The following is a 23518-nucleotide window of genomic DNA, read 5'->3' as shown; positions in this document are numbered from 1 at the left end:
TAATTTGAGATTAGTGGGTGTCTGTAAGTCTCCAAGGGCCTAGTATCAGGTTAATGTTAGCATTGGGTCCATTTACATGCTGTGGAATGTCTACCGATAGTGATAACTTGTATTTGATGTGTAACATTAGAAAAAGTTATACTGCTGCTTTGAGAGGCATATATTTGACGTATGCATTCCTTAAGTTGCTCAGGTATAAGAGGCTTACATATATCATAAGTGCTATTTGGTTGTCACCCAGGTGTAGCTCCAAGGATGACTGACAGGGAAAGTCACTCTGTTGGATCAATATGAGCGCATGGGGGATTTGAAATGCTGGCTCACATGGAGTATATCACATGGTTAGCGTTTTAGTGGTAAAATGTGAGAGACTAATCCATCTGTCTACTTTTATGTTGCATTTCATCAGAGGTGTCTTGTGTAGTGCGGACTAGCAGGGCATGTCTATAGATATCTTCTTAATAGCTATAATTGACCTGGGCAGGAGATAAGGACTCCCTCTGAGTCACACTCTGAGCTTAGCCACCCTAGGGGAGCCATAGAAAACTATATCATAAAGACAGAGCAATAATAATAAAAAAGGTAATTCTTGCTTGGGGGTCTGTGTAACGAAGTCCTGGAGCCTACTGGAGAGTGGGTCCGGGATTGCGTAGGCATTGGTGTGTATATCAGGGCAAAGCACACCCGTGGAATGGAGCAGTCAGTTTGGCCCTCAGTATAGACAGGCATCTATAAAGATAGAAGACAGGTGTTTCACAAGCTGCGGGTAAAGTCAAGAGAGGTCTCTTATGACCATGGGTAGATCACTGGCCATAGGGGCTGATAAAATGAGTATTCCCAGGATCGGGTGGTTCAATCAAGTAGTTATGAGATGGGTTGCATGTGGGCAATGGATCCGGGTGACTGGTTTTTAGGGGTATGAGGAAGTGGTACTGGGATAATGGGTGAAAGAGTAAAGAATGTACTTATCTGGACTGGAAGCCTTTGGTATGCTGGCGCTGTGGTTTGTACCTGGAGCAGAATGAGGAGGATGGGCTTTGGAAGATGATCATTGATGGCGATATCTTTGTTCCTAGGTTTCCATAGGTTCATTTCTGTGTTGTGTAGGCCTTGCAGTGGGTGGGTGAAATTCTGCATACAATTCTGGCACCTCCTATTAGCGGGATATCCAGGATTTCACAAAAGTGTTGTAGGTCTTTTGGGACTCCATCTGTAATGGATTCTCCTTGTGTGAGGAACATTTAGTAAGAGACAGATTTTGCGTCGTTGGAGTGGGATGTTTGAGAGATCTTGGAAAAGTCATATCTTGGTGACACGGAAGAGCAGCTGTGTCCTATTGCGAGCCTTCCTGAGGATCTCTTCCTTCAATTTGTAGTCTATTATGCAGCAGATATCTCTGGGTGAATCAGATTCCCTGCCTCCTGGTTGGAGGGTGCGATGGATGCGTTTAATCCCAATTGGGGTAGTGGGGGGGGGGGGGGGGGGTCTGTCTAGAAAATTATTAAACAGGCCCACTGCCATAGATTGCAGCGTTTCTGGGAGGCCTCGCAGTCTCAAGTTGTGGTGTCTGCCACAGTTGTCAAGGTAGTCCATATGGAGGTTAAGATCTCAAAGTTACAGCGTATGCGTGTGTATAATACGGCGTATCGCTGTGGACTGGTGTGCCATCACTTTCTCTACTTCCTGGACTTTTCCTGCGATCGACTGGATGTCAATCTAAGGGTCGGTGATTGCTGCGGTTAGTCTATTTTATGTCTGCTGCGATGGAGCATAGGTTGATCAAGATGGGTTGTTGATGCAGTGTCAGGATGATCTCCCCATTGGGGGGGGGGGGCGTGCCGAAGTTGCTCCAATTTTAGATGGGCCTGCAGGAGGGCTCAGGCCTTGAGAGAACGCCGCCATGTTGCCCACCTGTGTCTGGAACAGTTCCAGGATACTCTGGCTCAATCTATGGCTTCGGTCTTGGGGAGACCGGGATCGTGAGGCAGAGGAACTGCAGGATGATGTCCTCATTGTTCTTATGCAGTTAAGCAGATATATGGCCTTTAATGGATTCAGATTATAACCTCTGCTGGTGGGAGCTCACGAGCTAAGCAGCCATCTTCCACGAGGTCAAGCCACGCCCCTCCGTAGGGTTCAATATTGAGTTGGCCCACCCTTTGCAGCTATAACAGCTTCAACTCTTCTTGAGGTCAGGACTCTGTGCAAGCCAGTCAAGTTCCTCCACCCCAAACTCGCTCATCCATGTCTTTATGGACCTTGCTTTGTGCACTGGTTCAAATCATTTGGTGGAGGGGGATTATGGTATGGGGTTGTCTTTCAGGAGTTGGGCTTGGCCCCTTAGTTCTAGTAAAGGGAACGGTTAAGGCGTCAGCATACCAAGACTTTTTGGTCAATTTCATGCTCCCAACTTTGTGGGAACAGTTTAGGGATGGCCCCTTCCTGTTCCAAAATGACTGCGAACCAGTGCAAAAAGCCATAAAGACATGGATGAGTGAATTTGGGGTGGAGTCCTGACCTCAACCTGATAGAACATCTTTGGGATGAGTTAGAGCAGGGACTGCGAGCCAGGCCTTCTCGTCAGTGCATGACCTCAAAAATGCGCTTCTGGAAGAATGGTCAAACATTCCCATAGACACGCTCCTAAACCTTGTGGACAGCCTTCCCAGAAGAATTGAAGCTGTTATAGCTGCAAAGGTTGGGCCAACTCCAATATTGAACTCCACGGACTAAGACTAGGGTACAATTAAAATGTATGTGGGTGCAAAGGAAGGTGTTCCAACACTTTTGACAATACAGTATGGAAGGAACTGTGCAGTTTAGCTGTTTGCTAAAAGTATAGATAAAAACACTTTTGTTTAATCAGGTCTTCATTTGGATAGGAAGACTGATGTCCTGTGGTTTTTAAATTGAAAAGAATGACCAGCTGTAAATTGGATAGACGCATTTCAATGTTTGCAAGACTTTTGGCTGTAAAACATTTGATTTTGATTTTTTATTTACCTTGCTTGTTTACATACCTAACGTACGAGTGGTGAAGCGATAGATTCCCTATTAGGTAATTTTTGTTGTCTGTGACCACCTTTGAGGATATTTATCCTTCATTTCTGTCCTAACCTCTGTAACACACAGGCTATCAATGGGATTTGCAGGTGACGGAAACTCTCATGTGTGGACTAAAGTAAAAATTTGAACTGCGCTCAGCGCACTCTACGTTTTGAGACTGTAAAGCCTATAGAAAAGATCTCTAGTCAAAAATTGTGAATAGAGGGAGCTTACTCCTATTGGTGGTGCCTAATTTTTTGGGAGTACCAAATGAGCTCCAAATCCACTGATTAAAATAAAGCTCAGATGAGATTGAGCACAAGCCTAGCTAGAATGCACTTGTTTTCGAGATCTTATGGCAGAGCTCGTCAAAATCCGGGCGCCTGGTCGCAATTACGACAAGAAATAGTGACCTGACGCCCGGGGAAGCTTAGGCCTGTAGAAGGCCGCAAAGCCGCGGCCTCAATCACTGGCGGGGGAGGTGGGGGCGCACATGGCGGGCCTGCGCCGGCCGGTAATTGAGGCTTCCTTCTGTGATGTTGTGGTGCGCCATCTTGTGGTGGCCATTGGCATTACAAGTAAAACAGCAATCCAGCAATTCTAATGTGTTTTTCACTGTGTTTTCACTGCCATCTCCTTCCCTCTAATTAGAGCCCCCAAACATTATATATATTTTTTATTTTAACACCCTAGAGCAGGGATATGCAATTAGCGGACCTCCAACTGTTGCAAAACTATAAGTCCCATCTGCCTCTGTCCCTGGGTGTCATGCTTGTGGCTGTCAGAGTCTTGCTATGCCTCATGGGACTTGTAGTTTTGTAACAGCTGGAGGTCCGCTAATTGCATATCCATGCCCTAGAGAATAAAATGGCGGTCGTTGCAATACTTTTTGTCACACCGTATTTGCGCAGCGGCCTTACAAGCGCACTTTTTTGGGAAAAAAATAAAAACATTTTAATTAAAAAATAAGACACCTGTAAAGTCAGCCCAATTTTTTTTATATTGTGAAAGATAATTTTACGCCGAGTAAATTGATACCCAACATGTCATGCTTCAAAATTGCGTCTGCTCGTGAAATGACGACAAACTTTTACCCTCTAATATCTCCATAGGCGACGTTTAAACAATTGTACAGGTTGCATGTTTTGAGTTACAGAGTAGGTCTGGGGCTAGAATTATTGCTCTCGCTCTATCGATTGCGGCGATACCTCACATGTGTGGTTTGAATACCGTTTACTTATGCAGGCGCTACTCATGAATGCGTTCGCTTCTGCGTGCGAGCTCGGCGGGACGGGGTGCGTTTTCTGGCTCCTAACTTTTTTAGCTGGCTCCTAGATTCCAAGCAAATGTGTCAAACCCTGTCTTCTGGTTCCAATTTTGTTAGTAGATTGATGCCACCATCCAATGATCCTAATCAGACCATTTTAAAAGATGTAAAATACACTCCTCGTTTAATGTCTTTGACAAACTAGCTCCCTTTCACTGTGTGGCAGGTTGAGCACAGTTTAGCATGTAAGGAGTCCCTGATCAGATGTGAGAGGCTCAGTGTCTGGAATGACAGAAATGGAGGAAACAAGCTTGTTTCCTCATAATCTTATTCAATTCTGTTTTGGGCCCTGGAGACCAGAAGCTTTGTAGAGCTTTGGTTGGGAACGAGCATCCAATCCTGGGTCCATATCTTTTTTGCCAGCCAGACCTCATAGTTGGTTAAATATTTTCGTATAGAGTCTCTCTATAAAGTTTGCAAATTTGGAGGGACAATTTTTCAAACTTGGCTTTAAAAATTCTGCTTTTCAGAGTATAGTCACATGTGGATGACCAGGAACATCATACCACAGGTCCCTGTTTTCCAGCCAAATTCCGCCCAGAGCCCTTATAAGGTATGCAGCCACTTCCTTACGCCCTTTTCCCACAAGGACTTCACTACGGGGATGGTCAATAGTTGGGTTGCTTCATACGCGCAAGATAACCATAGCAAAAAATAAGGCAAATGTTTGCTCTGTTGAAGACCTGCAAAGCACTCAAGCCTCTTAAAGTGATGAAGCCTCTCTTTCAGTTAAAGAAGTCCAGCTTGAGCTTTTTAGGCTGGGCTTCACCTATGGGTCACAGGAGTGCAATTCATTTTGCACTCCTGTGACCCGTTTTCAGCAGCAATCGGTCTGCCATCAGTCAGGGCAGCACGTCATCCCGACTTCCAAGCCTGGATCTGCCTGCTGCTCTGATTGATGGCAGTCTCAGCGAGCCACTGAGATGCTCACTCCCCGCCCCTCCACTGCTCAGCACTCCAATGAGCGCTGAGAAGTAGAGCAGAAGCTATCCTGACTGACAGCATCGCTCTGTTCGGGGAGAAGTGAGCCATCGGCGGTGTTCGGTGGTTCGGTTCTCAGTGCAGAGACTCCGGGGGACAGATGCAGCATCAATCTGATGCTCCATCCACTGAGGCAAGTATGAATAGAGGGAAAAAAAACCTTTACTTCTCTTTTAAGCAGGACCACCATTGTAATACTGGTCTGCATTCAATTCTAGCTCAATTTTAGCATGCAAGTGGCCTATTTGGCCAAGGCAGATTTTACTTGACCAAGATGTTTTAAAACAACCAAAGGATTTAATACAGCCATCACTGTCCAGAGCACAAAAGTGCCTGGCTGCTTCTCTGCTGTTTCTGGTGGGTGAAGGTGAAATGAAGACATGGAGGTGAAAGAAGAGAAACCAGAGGCAGTGATAGAGCAGACTGAAAAATACTTCTCACCCCAGCCTCCTGTGAAGCTGATGGCTTCATGCAATTTGCTTGTGATAGTAGATATGCTTTCTCCTGTTGTGAGAAAAAGCCTTGATATTGTTGCAATCGATTCTCCTTTTTTCCGTCATGCCCCTTTATGTTCTGAGAGACCTGCTAAGTCAAGAGACATTCCCCCTTCATGAACAAATAGAATGGGCACAAATCTCAGGATGTGATCTGGTACATAAGGTGATTAGGGACGAGCCGAAACCCCCCCCCCCCGGTTGGGTTCGCACCAGAACCGTCAAACGGACCGAACGTTCGCGCAAACTTTACAACCCCTATGGGACTCGAACGTTCAAAATCAAAAGTGCTCATTTTAAAGGCTAATATGCAAGTTATTGTCATAAAACAGGTTTGGGGACCCGGGTCTTGCCCCAGGGAACATGTATCAAATGCAAAAAAAAGTTTTAAAATCTAATGTTTTTTTGGGAGCAGTGATTTTAATGATGCTTAAAGTGAAAAAAAAAATTTGAAAAATTCCTTTAAATATCGTACCTGATGGGTGTCTATAGTATGCCTGTGAAGTGGTACGTGTTTTGAACATTACTATAAGAAAAAAGTAATTTAAAACTGCTTGCGGCTTTAATGTAATGTTTGGTCCCTGCAATATGGATGAAAATCATTGAGAAAAATAGCATGGGTTCCCCCCCCCTCCCCCCAGGTAATTACCAACCCCTTTTGCCCTATATACTTTGAACAGCAGTATACAGCTAACAAGACAGGGACTGTAGGTTTGTTGTTAAGTTAAATATGTTTGTTATTTTGAACTGGTACTTTTTTAAAGTGTAGCTCCAGCCAAAAATCTTTTTTTAAGCTTTTTGTAAAACATAGAGAAGGGTTATCACCCCTGTAACATTTGTTTTGCTGTCTGTGCGCATCTGTTCAGAAGATTGCACCTTTACTTTCTGTCTCAATGACAAATGTCTTTTTGAAAATGTTTTTTTTTTTTTTGGTGAAACAAGAATTGGTGATAAAGCATCAGTGGACAGAAGACACTTCTTACAGAAAAGAATTTCCCTTCCTAGGGGTAGAATTGTAATTACATGCCATTGTTGAACAGTGGTAGAATAATTGGGCCTTTGGTGCTGGCGCTGGTGCCACAACACTGTAAGTCCTCATAGTTACGCAGGAATAGGCCCTGCTGTTAAATATTAGATCAAAAATTGTACTTACATGCCCCTGTTAAACAGGGGCAGAAAAATTGGGCCTTTGTTGGTGGTGGTGCTGGTGCCACAACACAGTAATCCCTCACAATTACTCTTGGTGGGTGCAGGAATGGGCCCTGCTGTCAAATATTAGATCAATAATTGTAATTGCATGTCCCTGTTGAACAGGGCCAGAAAAATTGGGCCTTAGGCACTGGTGCCTCAACACAGCAACCCCTCACAGATACTCTAGTTGGAGCGCACTAATGAGCCCTGCTGCAAAGTATTGCATCAAAAATTGTTATTACACGCCCCTGTTAAACAGGGGCAGAAAAATTAGGCCTTAGGCACTGGTGGCGGTGCCCAGAACCAAAAATGTTCTTACAAGCTATCAGCATGATCATTGAGGAGGAAAAGGACAGTCACTCAGCATCAGCATAGGCAGTCTTGAAGGGATCTGACATTTAAAAAAAAAAAATATTCAGTTACATCAGCATCAGGTGCTTGGTAGCTGATGGTGATCCAAGCCTGATTAATTTTTATGAAGGTCAGTCGATTGAGTCGGTAGAGAGGTGCACCCTGTGATCGGTTACAAAGCCTCCAGAAGCACGTAATGTGCATTCCGAAAGAACGCTGGATGCAGGGCAGGCCAGAAGCTCAATTGCATACTGTGCAAGCTCTGGCCAGTAATCCATCCTGTAAGCCAGAGGATTTTCAGTGGGAAAGGTGTCCAAGTCTGATCTTGCCCCTAGGTATTCCCACACCATGTATAACAGAAGCTGGCAATGGTTTCTGGAACTAGTCATACCTTGGGGCCTGCGGAATAAAAAATTGTCTGAACGCATCGGTCAGACGGCCACCTTCTCCACCGCTCCTTCTGTTACTAACCGAAGCCTCAGCAACACGTTGTCCAGGACCAGGATTTTGTAATCTCCCAGTCTCTGGGAACGCGTTGCACAGACCTTTCTGCAAGGCCTCCCGGAGATGTTTCATCTTCTGCTCCCTCTGCTCCGGCAAGATAAGGTCCGCAACCTTACCCTTGTAACATGGATCAAGTAGGGTTGCCAGCCAGTAATGATCCCTCTCCTTGATAGCACGAATATGAGAATCCTTCCGCAGGCTTTGCAGGATCAGGGAGGCCATACAGCGTAGGTTTGCTAAGGCATTCGGTGCGGAGTCCTTTGGGTCACCGAGGACGACATGATCCGCAGCCACCTCATCCCAGCCACGTACAAGTCCATGGGTTTCTTGGGACTGTATTTGATCCCTTACAGACTGCTGCTGATGCTGAGTGCTAAGCTCCACCTCCATGCTGACACAACCCTCCTCCTCCTCTTGCTGTGTGATAGGCGGGCAAGCAGGAACACTGTCTGAATAAAGGGGGCCTTGAGAGGTAAGGAAGTCCTCCTCTTCCTTCCTCTGTTCTGCCTCAAGGGCCCTGTCCATTATTCAACGCAGCTTGTGCTCCAACAGGTGGATAAGAGGGACAGTGTGACTGATGCATGCACTATCACTGCTCACCATCCTCGTGGCCTCCTCAAATGATTACAGGACAGTGCATGCATCCTTGATCATGGCCCACTGGCGTGGGGAAAAAAACCAAGCTCCCTTGACCCAGTTCTGCTGCCATATTGGCACAGATACTCATTGATGGCCCTCTGCTGCATGTGCAGCCGCTGCAGCATGGCCAATGTAGAGTTCCACCTGGTGGGCATGTCACAGATTAGGCGGTTCTTGGGCAGGTTGTATTCCTTTTGGAGGTCTGCCAGCCGAGCACTGGCATTGTATTACCGTCGGAAATGCACACAGTTTCCTGGCCTGCTTCAGGACATCCTGTAAGCCCGGGTACCTGCCCAAGAACCACTGCACCACCAAGTTAAGGACATGAGCAAAACAGGGCACATGGGTCAGTTGTCCCTGTCGCAGGGTGGAGAGGAGGTTGGTGCCATTGTCGCAAACCACCATTCCTGGCTTAAGCTGGCGTGTCATCAACTACCTCTGAGCCTGAGCTAACAGAACCTCTGCCCCAGTGTGCCTCCGGTCCCTCAAGCACCGCATGGCATCTCTTGGCCTGCAGAGGCCCCTTGAAGGCCTACGGAGCCCCGCTGGTTCAGAGGACACGTCAGCACAGGAAGAGGCCACAGAGGAAGAAGAGGAGGGGGTGGGCACAATAACCAGTAGTAGAATTTTGGAGGCGTGGTGGCAGAACAACCTCCAACACCACTGCACCTTGTCCTGCATCCTTTACAGCTGCCAGAAGAGTCACCCAATGCACCGTGAAAGATAGGTAACATCCCTGTCCATGCCTGCTGGACCAAGAGTCAGCAGTAATATGCACCTTACCACTGACCGTTGCCTTCCACATGCCGGTAGAGAGCCGGAATCGCCTTTACGTGAGAAAAACTGGCGTTTGGGAACCTGCCACTGAGGTACCGCACATTTCTCAAACTCACGGAAGGGGCAGAATCTACCAACTGAAAAGGCAGCAGTTGAAGTGCTAGCAATTTAGCTAAGCTAGCATTCAACCGCTGGGCATGTGGATGGCTGGGAGAGAACTTCTTTCGGCACTGCAGCAGCTGGGGCAGGCAAATTTGCCTGGTACAATCTGACGTCGGTGACCTTATCATCCCCTCCCTCCTCATCACTGTAGAAACCTGGCAGTATGCTGCAGCTGGGGGAACATGACTGCCAGATTGCTGTCCTCCTTGGGCACCCCCCTCTCTCTGGGCTCACGTTACTGCCTTCCTCTAGCTGTGTACCATCATCGGAGCCTTCAAATGCTGCGCATCCTCCTGCAGCATGTACCCAACACTGTGGTCAAACAGTTCGGGGGACTCCTCAGGAGGACATGGGGCTAGAGAAGGAGTGACTGATGCCATTGAGCAGAGGGAAGAGGCTACGTTGGCAGCTGCTTTGCCAGACAAAGTACCCTGAGCCTGGGTGAGAGAGGATGAGGACGGCTTGGTCATCCACTCTACCAAGTGTTCGGCATGTTGCGGCTCAACATGGCCAGCTGCCGGAAAAAAGACGATCGCGTCCCATGGCCACATGCTGATGAGGATGCACCGTGTCCATGACCAGCAGCACTGTTGCCTGTGGCCAAAGCCACCCTGGCTTTGGCCAATTATGGCTCTCCGTTTTTTGTGCGCTGTGATTGGCCAAAGAATGCGGGTCATAGCTTGGCCAATCATCAGCCAGCAATGCACTGCGATGCCGCAGTGAATTATGGGCCGTGACACACCACTCGAATTTGGCGCGAACGGCCCATAACGTTCGGAATTCAACGAACAATCAAACATACGATGTTCGAGACGAACTTGAGTTCGACTCGAACACGAAGCTCATCCCTAAAGGTGATGTACCAGCACCCCTAAATATGCATTTACAGAAGAACCAGCAATACCTGTGGGATTTTTATGGGTACATCCCCAGATGTATAATAAAAAAAATATGTTTACACTTTTTTAGTACAACAGATAAAAGCAAATTGCTGATTATTAAGATTCACAATACATCTCAATTTGTCAAGTGCGTCTTCATTCATAAAAGGACCATAACAGATTATACGAACAATAAGATAAACTGTCAGCGCAAAAGACTAGTGCATAAAAAATGTAAATGGATATGGACAGAGGATAAATCTAAAGAACAGTCACAGTTCTTTAGTCCATATTCTAATATGTGGTAATAACCAGTCATTTAAATGAGGAGAGGAGAGGGATAGGAGGATGGTAGGTGGCAGCTGTCCTCCAGAGAAAGTCGGCTCTGTAAGGGTAAGACAGGGGAACAAAACAGGAAGTGCCACCTAAGTGCAATATGTTGGCCACAATTTATTGGGTTAAAAAGGAAATGCACAAACATGTATAAAAAATAGGCTCATCTGTGTGCTGTAATCACAGTGCGGTCCGGTCTCGGGTGCATCCAGGCTCACGGGTAGGCAGAAGAGTGTAGAAATTCATCTTGTAGTTATCAGGGAGCCAGCCAGAACCAACGTGAAACACAGACGATGACGTCACAGGAAGCGGAACCAGAGAGAGCACCAGGGGAAGGACAGTATGAGGCAAACCACTGTGGTTTGCCTCATACTGTCCTTCCCCTGGTGCTCTCTCTGATTCCGCTTCCTGTGACGTCATCGCCTATGTTCTACTCTGGTTCTGGCTGACTTCCTGATTACTACAGGAGGAATTTCTTTTTTTTTTTTTTTTAACAGACAGGAGGAATTTCTACACTCTTCTGCCTACTACCCGTGAGCCTGGATGCACCTGAGACCGAACTGCACTGTGATTACATCACACAGATGAGCCCGTTTTTCATACATGTTTGTAAGTGCATTTCATTTTTAACCCAATAAATCGTGACCAACATATTGCACTTAGGTGGCTCTTCCTATTTTGTTCCACAGATTATAGGAAGCCTGGCTTGCTTTTTACTACATCCACAAGGTTGGTCATGGAGTAATTCTCACACAGATCCACCGGGTAGGAAAACTTTCTCGACACATTTTGTGAATGTTAATTCACTTCTTCAGGAGCAACACGATTGATCATGGTACTTGACACTGATTCTTGCACCTCTTCTTTGACCAATGGGAGGATCGCCCAGAGTTCTCGGAAGCAAGGCACACTGTTGGGTAGCAGCAGGTCCATAAAAGATGTCGTCGGCTGTAATAGGCTGGCACGGTGTGGAGCTGCTGAATAAAACCTCCTGCATGTACAGCCTCACACATGCTCTTCTTGTCCTCCTAAGAACCCAGGGCATTCGGGTAACAGGATACTTAGATACCCTTCTTCTGCAGGGCTAATCTCCTCTTTAACTATATGCAAACATCCAAAGGGCTAATCAGATGCTTCAGGCCATCAGTTGAGTAATCAACTTTCAAAAGTCAGCTCTCCAAACTTTGCTTAGAATACCTAGACCTCATTCTGAACGCATCTCAGGCAAAAGTCTTTGTTTGTGAAGGAAAAAAGATGCGCTAATTAAATAAATAAATATGTTATGAAATTCAGTGAATCAACCTCAAACATCTAGAAGTAATTATAAAATAAATAAATAAATAATGGTGGGATAGAAGTGAATATATATACAATAATAAATAAGTGTCCAACAAATGAATAAGACTCCTAATAAAGGAGATCAAAACGAATTGTTGTGCAAAAAACAGTCCAAATGATAGTGAGAAGAAATATACAGGATAAGTCCATAAATCTGTGTAAACTTCCTCCTCCACCAAGGAAATAGAAATAAATCACCGCAAACAAGTGCTCATGGATGGCACCTTACCACAAACAGTTGATCTCCTTAATCAAAAGGGGATCGCAATAGGCATGGGTTCATATATCATCAGAATCCTTGTAGGTAGATATCAGCAGATCCAGCATACAGCATACAGCCTTCTCCTCTCCTTCCACCCACACTGCTGTCTGGAAGTTTTCCTCCTCTGATTGCTCCTCCAGGAGGAGCAATCAGAGGAGGAAAACTTCCAGACAGCAGTGTGGGTGGAAGGAGAGGAGAAGGCTGTATGCTGTATGCTGGATCTGCTGATATCTACCTACAAGGATTCTGATGATATATGAACCCATGCCTATTGCGATCCCCTTTTGATTAAGGAGATCAACTGTTTGTGGTAAGGTGCCATCCATGAGCACTTGTTTGCGGTGATTTATTTCTATTTCCTTGGTGGAGGAGGAAGTTTACACAGATTTATGGACTTATCCTGTATATTTCTTCTCACTATCATTTGGACTGTTTTTTTGCACAACAATTCGTTTTGATCTCCTTTATTAGGAGTCTTATTCATTTGTTGGACACTTATTTATTATTGTATATATATTCACTTCTATCCCACCATTATTTATTTATTTATTTTATAATTACTTCTAGATGTTTGAGGTTGATTCACTGAATTTCATAACATATTTATTTATTTAATTAGCGCATCTTTTTTCCTTCACATATTCTCAAATACTGGGGTTGCCCCCCGGAATTTTTCAGATTGCAGCTTTTTTATATTTTATTAAATTAGATATTGGCGCGAAAATTTCCCCCCCCAAAAGTCTTTGTTTACTGGAAGAAAGTGCTCTCTCTAAGATCTCATGCTTAGATCTTAACATCAGAGACATCAGTCCTATTCTCTATGATAATCACAGGTCTTGCAATGGTTTCTCAATTAATTCAGGTTCTCTCCAATGCAAAGTTTTGTTGATTTGGAACGCACCCATTCCCTCTCTTAACCTCCCTATGCACCTCTCCAGCCAAGCAAGGAACTCCCTAGCTTGGTGGATGTCCAGTCCAGCCTAGACATTGGGGAAGTAGCACACCTTTGGAGGGTGGAAACAGATGCCAGCCCAACTGGCTAGAGAGGAGTGTTCCAATCCCTCACAGTCCCAGGTAACAGGAAGCCAAGCTCCCTATCAACATCCTGGCGCTTAGAGTGATAAAATTAGCCCTGTATAACTGTACCCCCCTTCTTCAGGCAGTGCCATGGCTCAATAGACACAGCTTTCAAATTGCTGGTAAGCTTATATGATACAGAATATGCACAACCAAAGGGGAAAAAGCATATAAATTATGACTGCAATAGATTGTCGGTGTCAGATGCAATTTCTATACAATATAACATGAAGCAATATAAAAAACAATATTTTAATCTAGAAAAAGATATGGAATATGACATAAAAGAATTTGGCTTATTTGGGATGGTTAGTGAGTGTCCAGGTCACAAGATTATCATAGAAGGGAGAAAATTGCGCTGATTACAGTCCAAATAAAAATAAATTATATATGAATAGTCCCAAGGTTATGCACGGTTGGACAAAAATGCGATATGATACACAATGTTCTGGAATTTGGGTCAAAGCCTTATGAAAGACATGCTTACCAGATAGTAAGCCACTAGAGCAGGTGGCTATAACCCAGCCCAGGCCTTTGGTTTGTGGGATTACACAAACTCCCCAGTATGTGGTTAAAGGTCTCTAGGTGGAATTAAAGTTGGCTCTGCAATAGGGCTGCAACTAACGATTATTTTCATAATCGATTAGTTGGTCGATTATTGTTTCGATTAATCGGTTAATAACGTTAAAAAAAAGGAATTTTGCTGTGATTTGCATTTTTTTCGATTAATCGATTAGTTGTTTCGGCCCTACTCTGCAAGTGATGATTAGTGATTAACCCAAAAGAGAAAAAAAATTATACCATAGCGTAATATTGTCAAATCCAATGATTAAAGATCTAACCATTAAACTTACAGTATGAAAAATAAAAAACTATCAACTGCCACCCAGTGACTAGATCGCATACAAGTGTACCACCACCGCATGAAGAGCCTCCTTACCAAACGGCAGATAAATAAACCAAAAAGTGTCCTGAACAGATGACCATCAAAACACACCAAGTAAATGATCCGCAGTGTGCACCACCACTGTGCAAAATATCTCCTTACCAGATGACTGACACAGAAGGCAGAAAAATGCTGACAAATATTCTCCAATTGAAGCCAGGCTGGGGACTGCTAGATAAGTGGATGCAGGGGAACCTCCGGCTGTGAACCGTATACTCTGTAGGTCTCGTGGGGATAGATATTTTCCAACCAAAAGAAAGATAATGGACTATAGTGTAATGCCATCTAAACTGGTTTAATTAGGTAAGAAAGGTAACACTTACAAACAAAAGTTTAAAAAGTTGCATAGAATTCCTACGGTGCAAAGCTCCCTCCTCGACGAGATGGCTTGGTGACGCAAGCACATACCTCCTCAGACGCGTTTCGTCATAAGTGACATTCTCAAGAAGAATGATAGAGAATGTCAGTTATGACAAAACGCATCTGAGGAGGTACGTGCTTTGCACCGTAGCCGGCTTGCTTGGAATTTTATGCAACTTTTTAAACGTTTGTTAGTGTTACCTTTCTTACCTAATTAAACTAATTTAGATGTTATTACACTATAGTCCATTATATTTCTTTTGGTTGGAAAATATCTATCCTCACGAAACCTCGGAGTATACGGTTCACAGCCAGAGGTTTCCCCACATCCACTCATTTAAAGCGGAGGTTCACCCGGATTTTAAAGTCAAGGTTAATCACACGGGCTTAGTGTCTATATAGAAAGTTCGCTGTCCAAAAAATGTAATATCAATTCCATACCTTGTTTTTGTTAAAAGAACCAGGCACTTCCTGGTTTTGCTCCCGCGGGAGTGGGCGTGTCGCTTTAGCTGCGATCGCCCCAGTGTCTCCTGGGAGCTCAGTGTGACGCTGCCCAGGAGACGATTCTCTAGCCCACCAGAAGCACTCTCGCGTGATTTGACACGTGGATGTCGTCACAACGGGGCGTGACCTTTTCAGTACACTGGCCGTTGTGATGGCAACCGTGTAGTGTTGACGGCGCCGCTTGCCGTCACCGTCAACACTGCACATGCATGGGATAGAGCGGTGAATGCTGGGACATCAGCAATCTAAATTATACATACAAGTGCACTGATTGGAGGCTTGTTGTGTTTAATAAATGTTTATTTTTAGACATTTTCTGTATCACTTATTACTTAACTGTTCGATTTTATGAGATGAAGGGGAAAAAAATAAATTGGGCCTAACATATCGGTCCAAAAAAATTGGCATCATATATTGGCCATCGGCTGCCACGATTTCTAAATATCGGCATCGGCCAGAGAAAAACCCATATCGGTCGACCTCTAGATAAGACCAAAGAAGTCCTCTTTCAGTACCTGTTTGTATTAGCAGCGATAGTACTGGGTTCTGTTGCAGTGTTGGTTTGAGCTTGGAAGTGGGCTGCTAAGACATGACTCAGTTGCAGGTTTGAAAGAATATTTTTTGGAAAGTCAAACTCATTTTAAAGTACTAAAGGAAAAGGAGGGATCAATCTATCCGCCAATGTCCCAAAACAAATTTGTGCCAATAGAACCACTTCTTTAGGAATTTCTCCTGGATGCCTTTCTCTGTAGCCACCAAATCTTCCATCTCATTGAGTTCAACTACTTTCTTCACCCCAATGGCAATAGACAGTGGCTGTGTCTGTTTCCAAAAAAGCGGGATATACCTCTTCGCTGCTGTAAGCAGGAGAGGTAGAATATGATCGCTAGTAGACTTTGCTCGAAAACTGGTGGTGGTGCAGAAGGAAAAATGCAGGGTCCTTCACTACATACATTTTAATAACGTCTACAGGAATATACAGCTGGTACATGTGTTTGATACCCTGTGCATACCAGAAACTGAAATCTTTCAGTTTTATTAGCGTTAAATATTCAAAGTTATCAGTATTTGGCAGATAACTATTTGACTGTAACAAGCCTAGGAGAACATACTGCCTAGTTTCTTGTGCCTTCTCAAATATTGGGCTAGATTCAGATACCTGAGCGCATCTTTCTTCCGGCATAATGTATGTGTTGCGGCGTAAGGCCGCCTAATTCAAATGGGGATGTTGGGGGCGTGTTGTATTTAAATTTTACTTGACCCCGCGTTTTTGACGTTTTTTTTGAACGGCGCATGCACCGTCCGTATAATATCCCAGTGTGCATTGTGCCAAAGTACGCCGCAAGGACGTATTGGATTCGACGTGAACGTAAATGACATCCAGCCCTATTCGCGAACGACTTACGCAAACAACGTAAAATTTAAAAAATTCGATGCGGGAATGACGGCAATACTTAACATAGGATACGCCGCACATACCCCTCATATAGCAGGGGTAACTTTACGCCGGAAAAAGCCGAACGCAAACGACGTAAAAAAAAAGCGGCGGTCGTTCGTTTCTGAATTGGCGTAAATACTAATTTGCATATTCCTCGCGTGACTATACGGAAGCGCCACCTAGAGGCCAGCGAGAATATGCAGCCTAAGATACGACGGTGTAAGACACTTACACCAGTCGGATCTTAGGGATATCTATGCGTAACTGATTCTCTGAATCGGGCGCATAGATACGACCGGCCGGACTCAGAGATACGACGGCGTATCAAGAGATACGCCGGCGTATCTTGTTTCTGAATCCGGCCCATTATGTTTATTGCACAGAGAGTAATATCTGCCCTGACTGGGGAGAAGAAAGATTGCAGATTTCACATGATCAGCAGACTAGGAACGTTGCTGCTGATTAAAGTAGTGGCTCAGTAGTTTGTCATTTTTCTTAATGTATCAGCTGCATACAGTTTGTGGGGCAGGGCTCTTTACACCAAACTTTACGTTTATTTTACACATTGAAATAGCTTTAAGCTTAAAGCTGGCATGTAGGTAATAGTTTTATTTTTTCATAATAGGTCTGGTCTCAAGCTGTTATCTTCACCTAAATGCAGTAATAGTGCTCATGTCTAAAACTAATTACGCAGCTAAGCATCACAGGAAATGGTGTTTTGTCAATAGCTGGGTTATGGTTCTATCTTTTGTGTTGATTCTCAACTATATTTTTTAAAATCAAGAATGTCATAAGTGTGTACTTAAAGGAAATATTGCTATACAATTTCTATTAAATAGAAAAAACAAATATAACAAATGTCAGTGTGATGAGGCTGCATTGTTCTCTCTGGTGTGTGATTTTTCACTCTGTAATATTACTGTGTGCTATAAATCTACAACATTGCTAAAGGCATCAGTCTTATTTTATAGGAAGAGACAAGCCAAGCTAGGTCTTCCCTCAGAAAACCTATTTTTATTTGGCTTTGTTGATGCTGGAGGGTATTGGGCTGGGAAAGTAGAGGAGATATAGCTTAAGGAGACCTAAGCACACGGAAGTCTTAATACTCTTGGGTTATTTTCAAATAAAAAAACAGTACTGCTTTCCAGTGATTCCTGTACCATACTGATCCTGACATATAGACACAGCATCTCTTTATTATTATACAGGATTTATATAGCGACGACAGTTTGCACAACACTTTACAGTATAAAGGGAGACAGTACATTTACAATGCAATAAAATATGAGAGGGTTAAGAAGGCCCTGCTCATGAGGGATTACTATCTAATAGACTGGGTCAAGTTGTACAATAGGATTGCCTAAAGATGGCCAGAGTAGGAGATAGCCGGACAAATTGAAGTAGAGCGTTCCAGAGTTTGGAAGAGGCACTGTGCAGTCAATAGTTGCTTACCATTTTTATAAAAAAAAGTAGATATCCTGCATTCTATTTGATAGGATTTGGACCACTGTTCAACAAGATACTCAGTATGTATAAATAGATCGGCTCAGGTACCAGTCCCTTTAGATCCCCTGGTGTACCTACTTGGTGCTATAGATGCCAAGCTATTTTCAAAAGGAAAATATCTTATGATAACTAGATTGTACCTGGCGAGAAAACTTATTGCACAACATTGGATGGCATCAGGGGTACCCACAGGGAGGCAGTGGACCCAATATGTAAACTCCCTACTCCTAATATAGAAATAGAGAACTCCGGCGCTGTCAGCAGCACCTGTGGATCTGATCCTAACAGAAAAAGTGATAATAATGTAAAGTATGGTAACTGCGCTGTGGGGGAGGGAATGGGAAGGTGGAAGTGAAAAGGGAATGCAAAGTAAAGGGATCGTGGGTAAACTAAACAGTGAGAGGAAAAAAAAAAGGTATCTGATGATACTACAATGAACAATACAGATGAAAGTGAACAAACACATATCATCCTGTAAAGATGGCTAGTACATATACAAACACCAAAACTAGCATAAATAATTGGGAAAAAAAAGTGCAAAACTATCAAAAATCACACATGTGAGGAAGTCCTGTCCATAAATAAGGATCAAATCTAGCAGTCCAGTAATTCCTCCATAGAACAGTGTCCTAGATGAAACCCCTCCACCAAAAATGCAACGTGCACAAATGAAATCTTCAGTGATGACACCTATTGAGTGTGCTAGCAGCTCACCTCACGGCTTTTTGTCCAAACAGCTAACAGAGATACTGATCGCAGCTGGATGTGTGGGCTGATAAAACACCTCCTCCTGACTCCTAAGACGGCTCTCAGCGGCCAATGTGTGTCATGGAAAAGAGAAGATATATGCAATGCATATAGCATGAGGGTAGTTTTGGACGTGGGGTAGAGCTCTAGAGACACTTAGTGATTAGGAATGGGGGCAAGCTTTGAAAAATGTATTTAAGGTATCCTTATCCTCTGCAAACTAAAAATGAGGATCCCTCTAGGTGAAAATTCCTGCTAGTGCCAACCATAACATTTCCTTATCCTCCACACAGTGTTTGACTCAATTATTTATCATCCATAGAGCCCACTACACTCCTTTAAAACTGTACTTCTGAGGTAAAGCAACTACATCAAATTGTCCAAGATTCCCTACTGGTACAGTGGATATAAAACATCTACACACCTCTGTTAAAATGTCAGGTTTCTGTAATGCAAAAAAATGAGACAAAGATAAATTGTTGCAGAACGGTTTCCACCTTTAATGTAAACTGTACAACTCCTTTGAAAAACAAACTGAAATTTGGGGGGAGAGAGTAAAAAATAAATAAAATGTGAATGCATAATTGTGCACACCCTCTTATAACTAGGGATGCAGCTGTGTTCAGAATTAAGCAATCACATTCAAACTCCGTGCCTCTGATTAACCCCAAATAAAGTTTAGCTATTCTAGTATTTTTTTCCTGACATTTTCGAAGTCACATCCTACAGCAAAAGCCATGGTCCGCAGAGAGCTTCCAAAGCATCAGAGGGATCTCATTGTTAAAAAGTAGTCCGGAAAAGGATACAAAATAATTTCCATGGCATTAGATATACCATGGAACACAGTGAAGACAGTTATCATCAAGTAGAGATAATATGGCACAAAACAGTTACCTTACCAAGAACTGGATGTCCCTTAAAAATGTATGAAAAGACAAGAAGAAAACTAAGAAGCCTACAGCAACATTAAAGGAGCTGCAGGAATATCTGGCAAGTACTGGCTGTGTGGTACATGTGACAACAATCTCCCATATTCTTCATATGTCTGGGCTATGGGGTAGAGTGGCAAGATGGTAGCCTTTTCTTACGAAGAAAAACACCCAAACCTGGCTAAATTTTGCAAAAACACATCTAAAGTCTCCCAAAGGCACGTGGGAAAATGTATTATGGTCTGATGAAAGAAACCAAGGTTGAACTTTTTGGCCATAATGCCAAAAGATATTTTTGGCTCAGAAACACTGCCCATTACCAAAAGAACACCATACCCACAGTGAAGCATGGTGGATGTTTTTCTTCAGCTGGAACACATGCCTTAGTCAAGGTAGAGGGAATTATAAACGGTTCCCAATACCAGACAATATTGGCACAAAACCTTCAGGCTTCTGCTAGAAAGCTGAACATGAAGAGGAACTTCATTCTTTCAGTATGACAATGACCCAAAGCATACATCCAAATCAACAAAGGAATGGCTTCACCAGAAGAAGATTACATTTTTGGAATGGCTCAGCCAAAGCCAAGACCTGAATCCCATTGAAAATCTGTGGGGTGATCTGAAGAGGGCTGTGCATAGGAGATGCCCTCACAATCTGACAGGTTTGGAGTGTTTTTACAAAGAAGAGTGGGCACATATTGCCAAGTCAAGATGTGCCATGCTGATAGACTCATACCCAAAAAGACTGAGTGCTGTAAAAAAATCAAAAGGTCCTTCAACAAAGTATTAGTTTTAGGGTGTGCGCACTTATGCAACCATAAGAGAAGTTCCACTTTAAGTCCTCCTTCCCAGCTCCTGTTTCTGAAATTAAGCTAATGGGAAGCGGGAGGGGTGGGGGGAGCGGGTACCCAATTTGGACAGGTACCCGCTCCGACTTCTGCGATTGGAAGCGGAAGTTCTCCCCCCTTCCCTCCTGAAGTCTTCTGGGAGACCTAACCAGTCCCAGGAAACGTAGGGACCAGTCAGAGTGCAGCATCGCTCGCTCAGGTGCAGTGGGCACCCGGCTGTGAAGCCGCAAGCTGTCGCAGCCCGATGCCCATAGTGAAGATGCTGGTGAGGACACAGGGAAAGAAGACAGCGGGTGATACTGACTGGGGTGAGCACACAGCTAGATCGTGGGACAGGTGAGTGGCTGTTTATTAAAAGTAAGCAGTTACAGTTTTTGTAGCTGCTGACTTTTAAATTTAACTTCAGGGACTGGAGCTCTGCTTTAAGTTTCAAGTTCAACAGCTACAGTATGTGTTATAGTTGCATTCTTCAGGTTTAACTGATTTGTATTTTTCAATGTTTTCCAGAGCAAAGCGTTGTGTGTTGCAATTCTGAGCACGCTTGTTCTTGATGGAGAATCAGTCTACAGCTTGACAGCCAATCCAATCTTCTTAGTGCTGGCCAGAGTAATCCTTGTGAACCTGAGGAACAAACTTATAGCATTCCAGGTAAGAAATGATCTGTGTCTGAAGACGTGTTCGGCATAGATGATTGCATATTGTCAGTTGTTCATTTAGGCATTCTCCAAATGGCCAACATAATGTTTCTAGTTCTAATTTTAATATGTACTTAATCCACACAGTAAATTAAATACATGTTCATGGACATAAACTCTCAGTATGCATGACCCTCTGGGTGTAAGCATTTGTGTAATAAAGAAATCGTATTATATCATAAAATTGGTTCCATATATTAACAAGTACACACAGTGTATAGCTATGCATGGTTTAGATTTGTTTTTTGTTTTTTTAAATGTTTTACTTATATTCTCTATATTTACTAAAGAACTAAGGAAAAAAAAAATTTCTTTATGCCCAAAGAACTATTTACACTAGTTACTGTCACCAACATTTATTTGTAAGAAAAAAAAAGCAGCATAATCCCCACTAGATAGGTGAGCCTGGAAATTCAGCCACAGGGGGATCTCATTGCCATAGAACAGGGGTCTCCAAACTTTTTACTTCGAGGGCCACATTCTATATTTTACACATATTCGCGGGCCGGAAAAATAATTTATAAATGAATGCACAGTAGAAGAATAGAATAGAATTTGACTTACTGCTGACAGCAGGACTGGATGGTGCTCCTATATTCTTTGCTGGCACCTAAACGCTGGAGCATCATGCAGTGGGGCTAAACTTCCAGCGTGCATGAGGCTTTACACCCGTGTCCCCATCCATCTGTGTCCCCATCCATCTGTGTCCCCATCACTCATCAGGCTATCCCCACAAATTGGTGTGCCCATTAGAGCCCCCCCATCATTCATCCTTATCTCCCTGCACATTTGTGTTTCCATCACAGCCCACCCCCGCCTGCATATTTGTGTCCCCATCAGAGCCATCACCTCCCCTTCTGCATATTTGTGTCGCCATTCGAGCCATCAGCCCCCCTCCTCACATGCTTGTGTCCCCAAAAGAGACACCAGCACCCCCACATTTGTGTCCTCATCAGTCAAACCCCCCCCCACATTGGTGTCCCCAGAGTCATCAGCCCCCCCAAAATTTGTGACCCCATCAGTCTACAAACCCCCCCCCCCCACGTGTGTCCCCATCAGAGTCATCAGCCCCCACATATTTGTGTCCCCATCAGAGCCATAAGAGTTATCAACCCCCCCACATTTGTGTCCCCATAAGAGTCAGCCCCCCCCCCCCACATTTGTGTCCCCATAGGAGTCAGCCCCCCTCCTTGCATGTGTCCAGCGCGTCTCCATCACTTGCTTTGCAGACCTGCTGCACCTCCCGACTCCCGCCCCGCTGGTATTACACACTCGTTACTGGTTAACAGCGAGGCGGGAGCAGGGAGGCGGCAACGGGTCTGCACTAAACACCTCATTGGCTGCTGGGATGCCGTGGTCCCAGCAGCCAACAGTGAGACGCCGGAAGGGATTGCGGGACCTGCGCTGCTTATTGCCTGGGGCGAATATGCAGCGCAGGTTCCACAACTAACAGGGGAACTAAGGATTCACGCCGCGGGCCGGAAGAAATGGCCTGGCGGCCGTATGTGGCCCGCGGGCCATAGTTTGGAGACCCCTGCCATAGAACATATGTGACCGCAAAATCGGGGGCTTTTCTGCCTCCCTCTACAGGCATTTTATTTAGTAATTTTATTGCAGATTTGCTGTGACAGACATCCCATATAAGATCTAAATTATCTGAAAGTGGAACTCCAGGCTCTAACTAAGCCTAAAATGACCCTGTAAAAGGCAGATGCTTATACAGTGCTGTGCATAAATAAGTGCACCCCAACAGATTTGTCAGAAAACCTTTTACTTTCCTTTCACAATCAACATTTCCTATAGGACACCAGGCGACTGGGACAAAAAATAGGCCCAAGCATTTTAGGCTGAGCCTTTTTTTTTTTTTTTTTTTTAATACAGATCCGGGAAGCATGACACATTGGCTATTTAACCACTTAACGACCGCCGCCTGTACTTATACATCGGCAGAATGGCACGGACAGGCAGAACGACGTGGGTCGGGGGTCCGATCGGGACCCCCCCCCGGTACAAACGGCGGTCGTTAAGCGTGTGGGAGCGATCCGGGATGAGGGGGCGGCTATTCGTTTCTAACCACCCCCTCGCGATTGCTCCCAGCGAATCCGCTTCCTCCTCTGCCCGCCCTGCCTGTGTAAGTGTAAACACAGGCAGGGAGGAAGTGATGTCATCTCTCCTCTGGCG

At 44.3% G+C, this 23518-nt stretch overlaps 1 protein-coding gene across 2 annotated transcripts in view; it reads left to right on the top strand.

Moving 5' to 3' along the window:
* TTC27 (tetratricopeptide repeat domain 27) overlaps window positions 1-23518 on the top strand; it is a 502742-nt gene that overhangs the window by 68504 nt on the left and 410720 nt on the right. For both annotated transcript variants that reach the window (XM_040350814.1, XM_040350813.1), the window contains exon 5: window positions 21150-21290. In XM_040350814.1, coding sequence (XP_040206748.1) covers window positions 21150-21290 — 141 coding nt within the window. The remainder of the gene's footprint in view (window positions 1-21149; window positions 21291-23518) is intronic.

The sequence above is a fragment of the Rana temporaria genome, chromosome 4 (assembly GCF_905171775.1).
Source record: "Rana temporaria chromosome 4, aRanTem1.1, whole genome shotgun sequence".
NCBI lineage: Eukaryota > Metazoa > Chordata > Amphibia > Anura > Ranidae > Rana > Rana temporaria.
The sequence above is the reverse complement of the archived record's forward strand: the minus strand, read 5'-3'. Positions and strand labels throughout refer to the sequence as shown.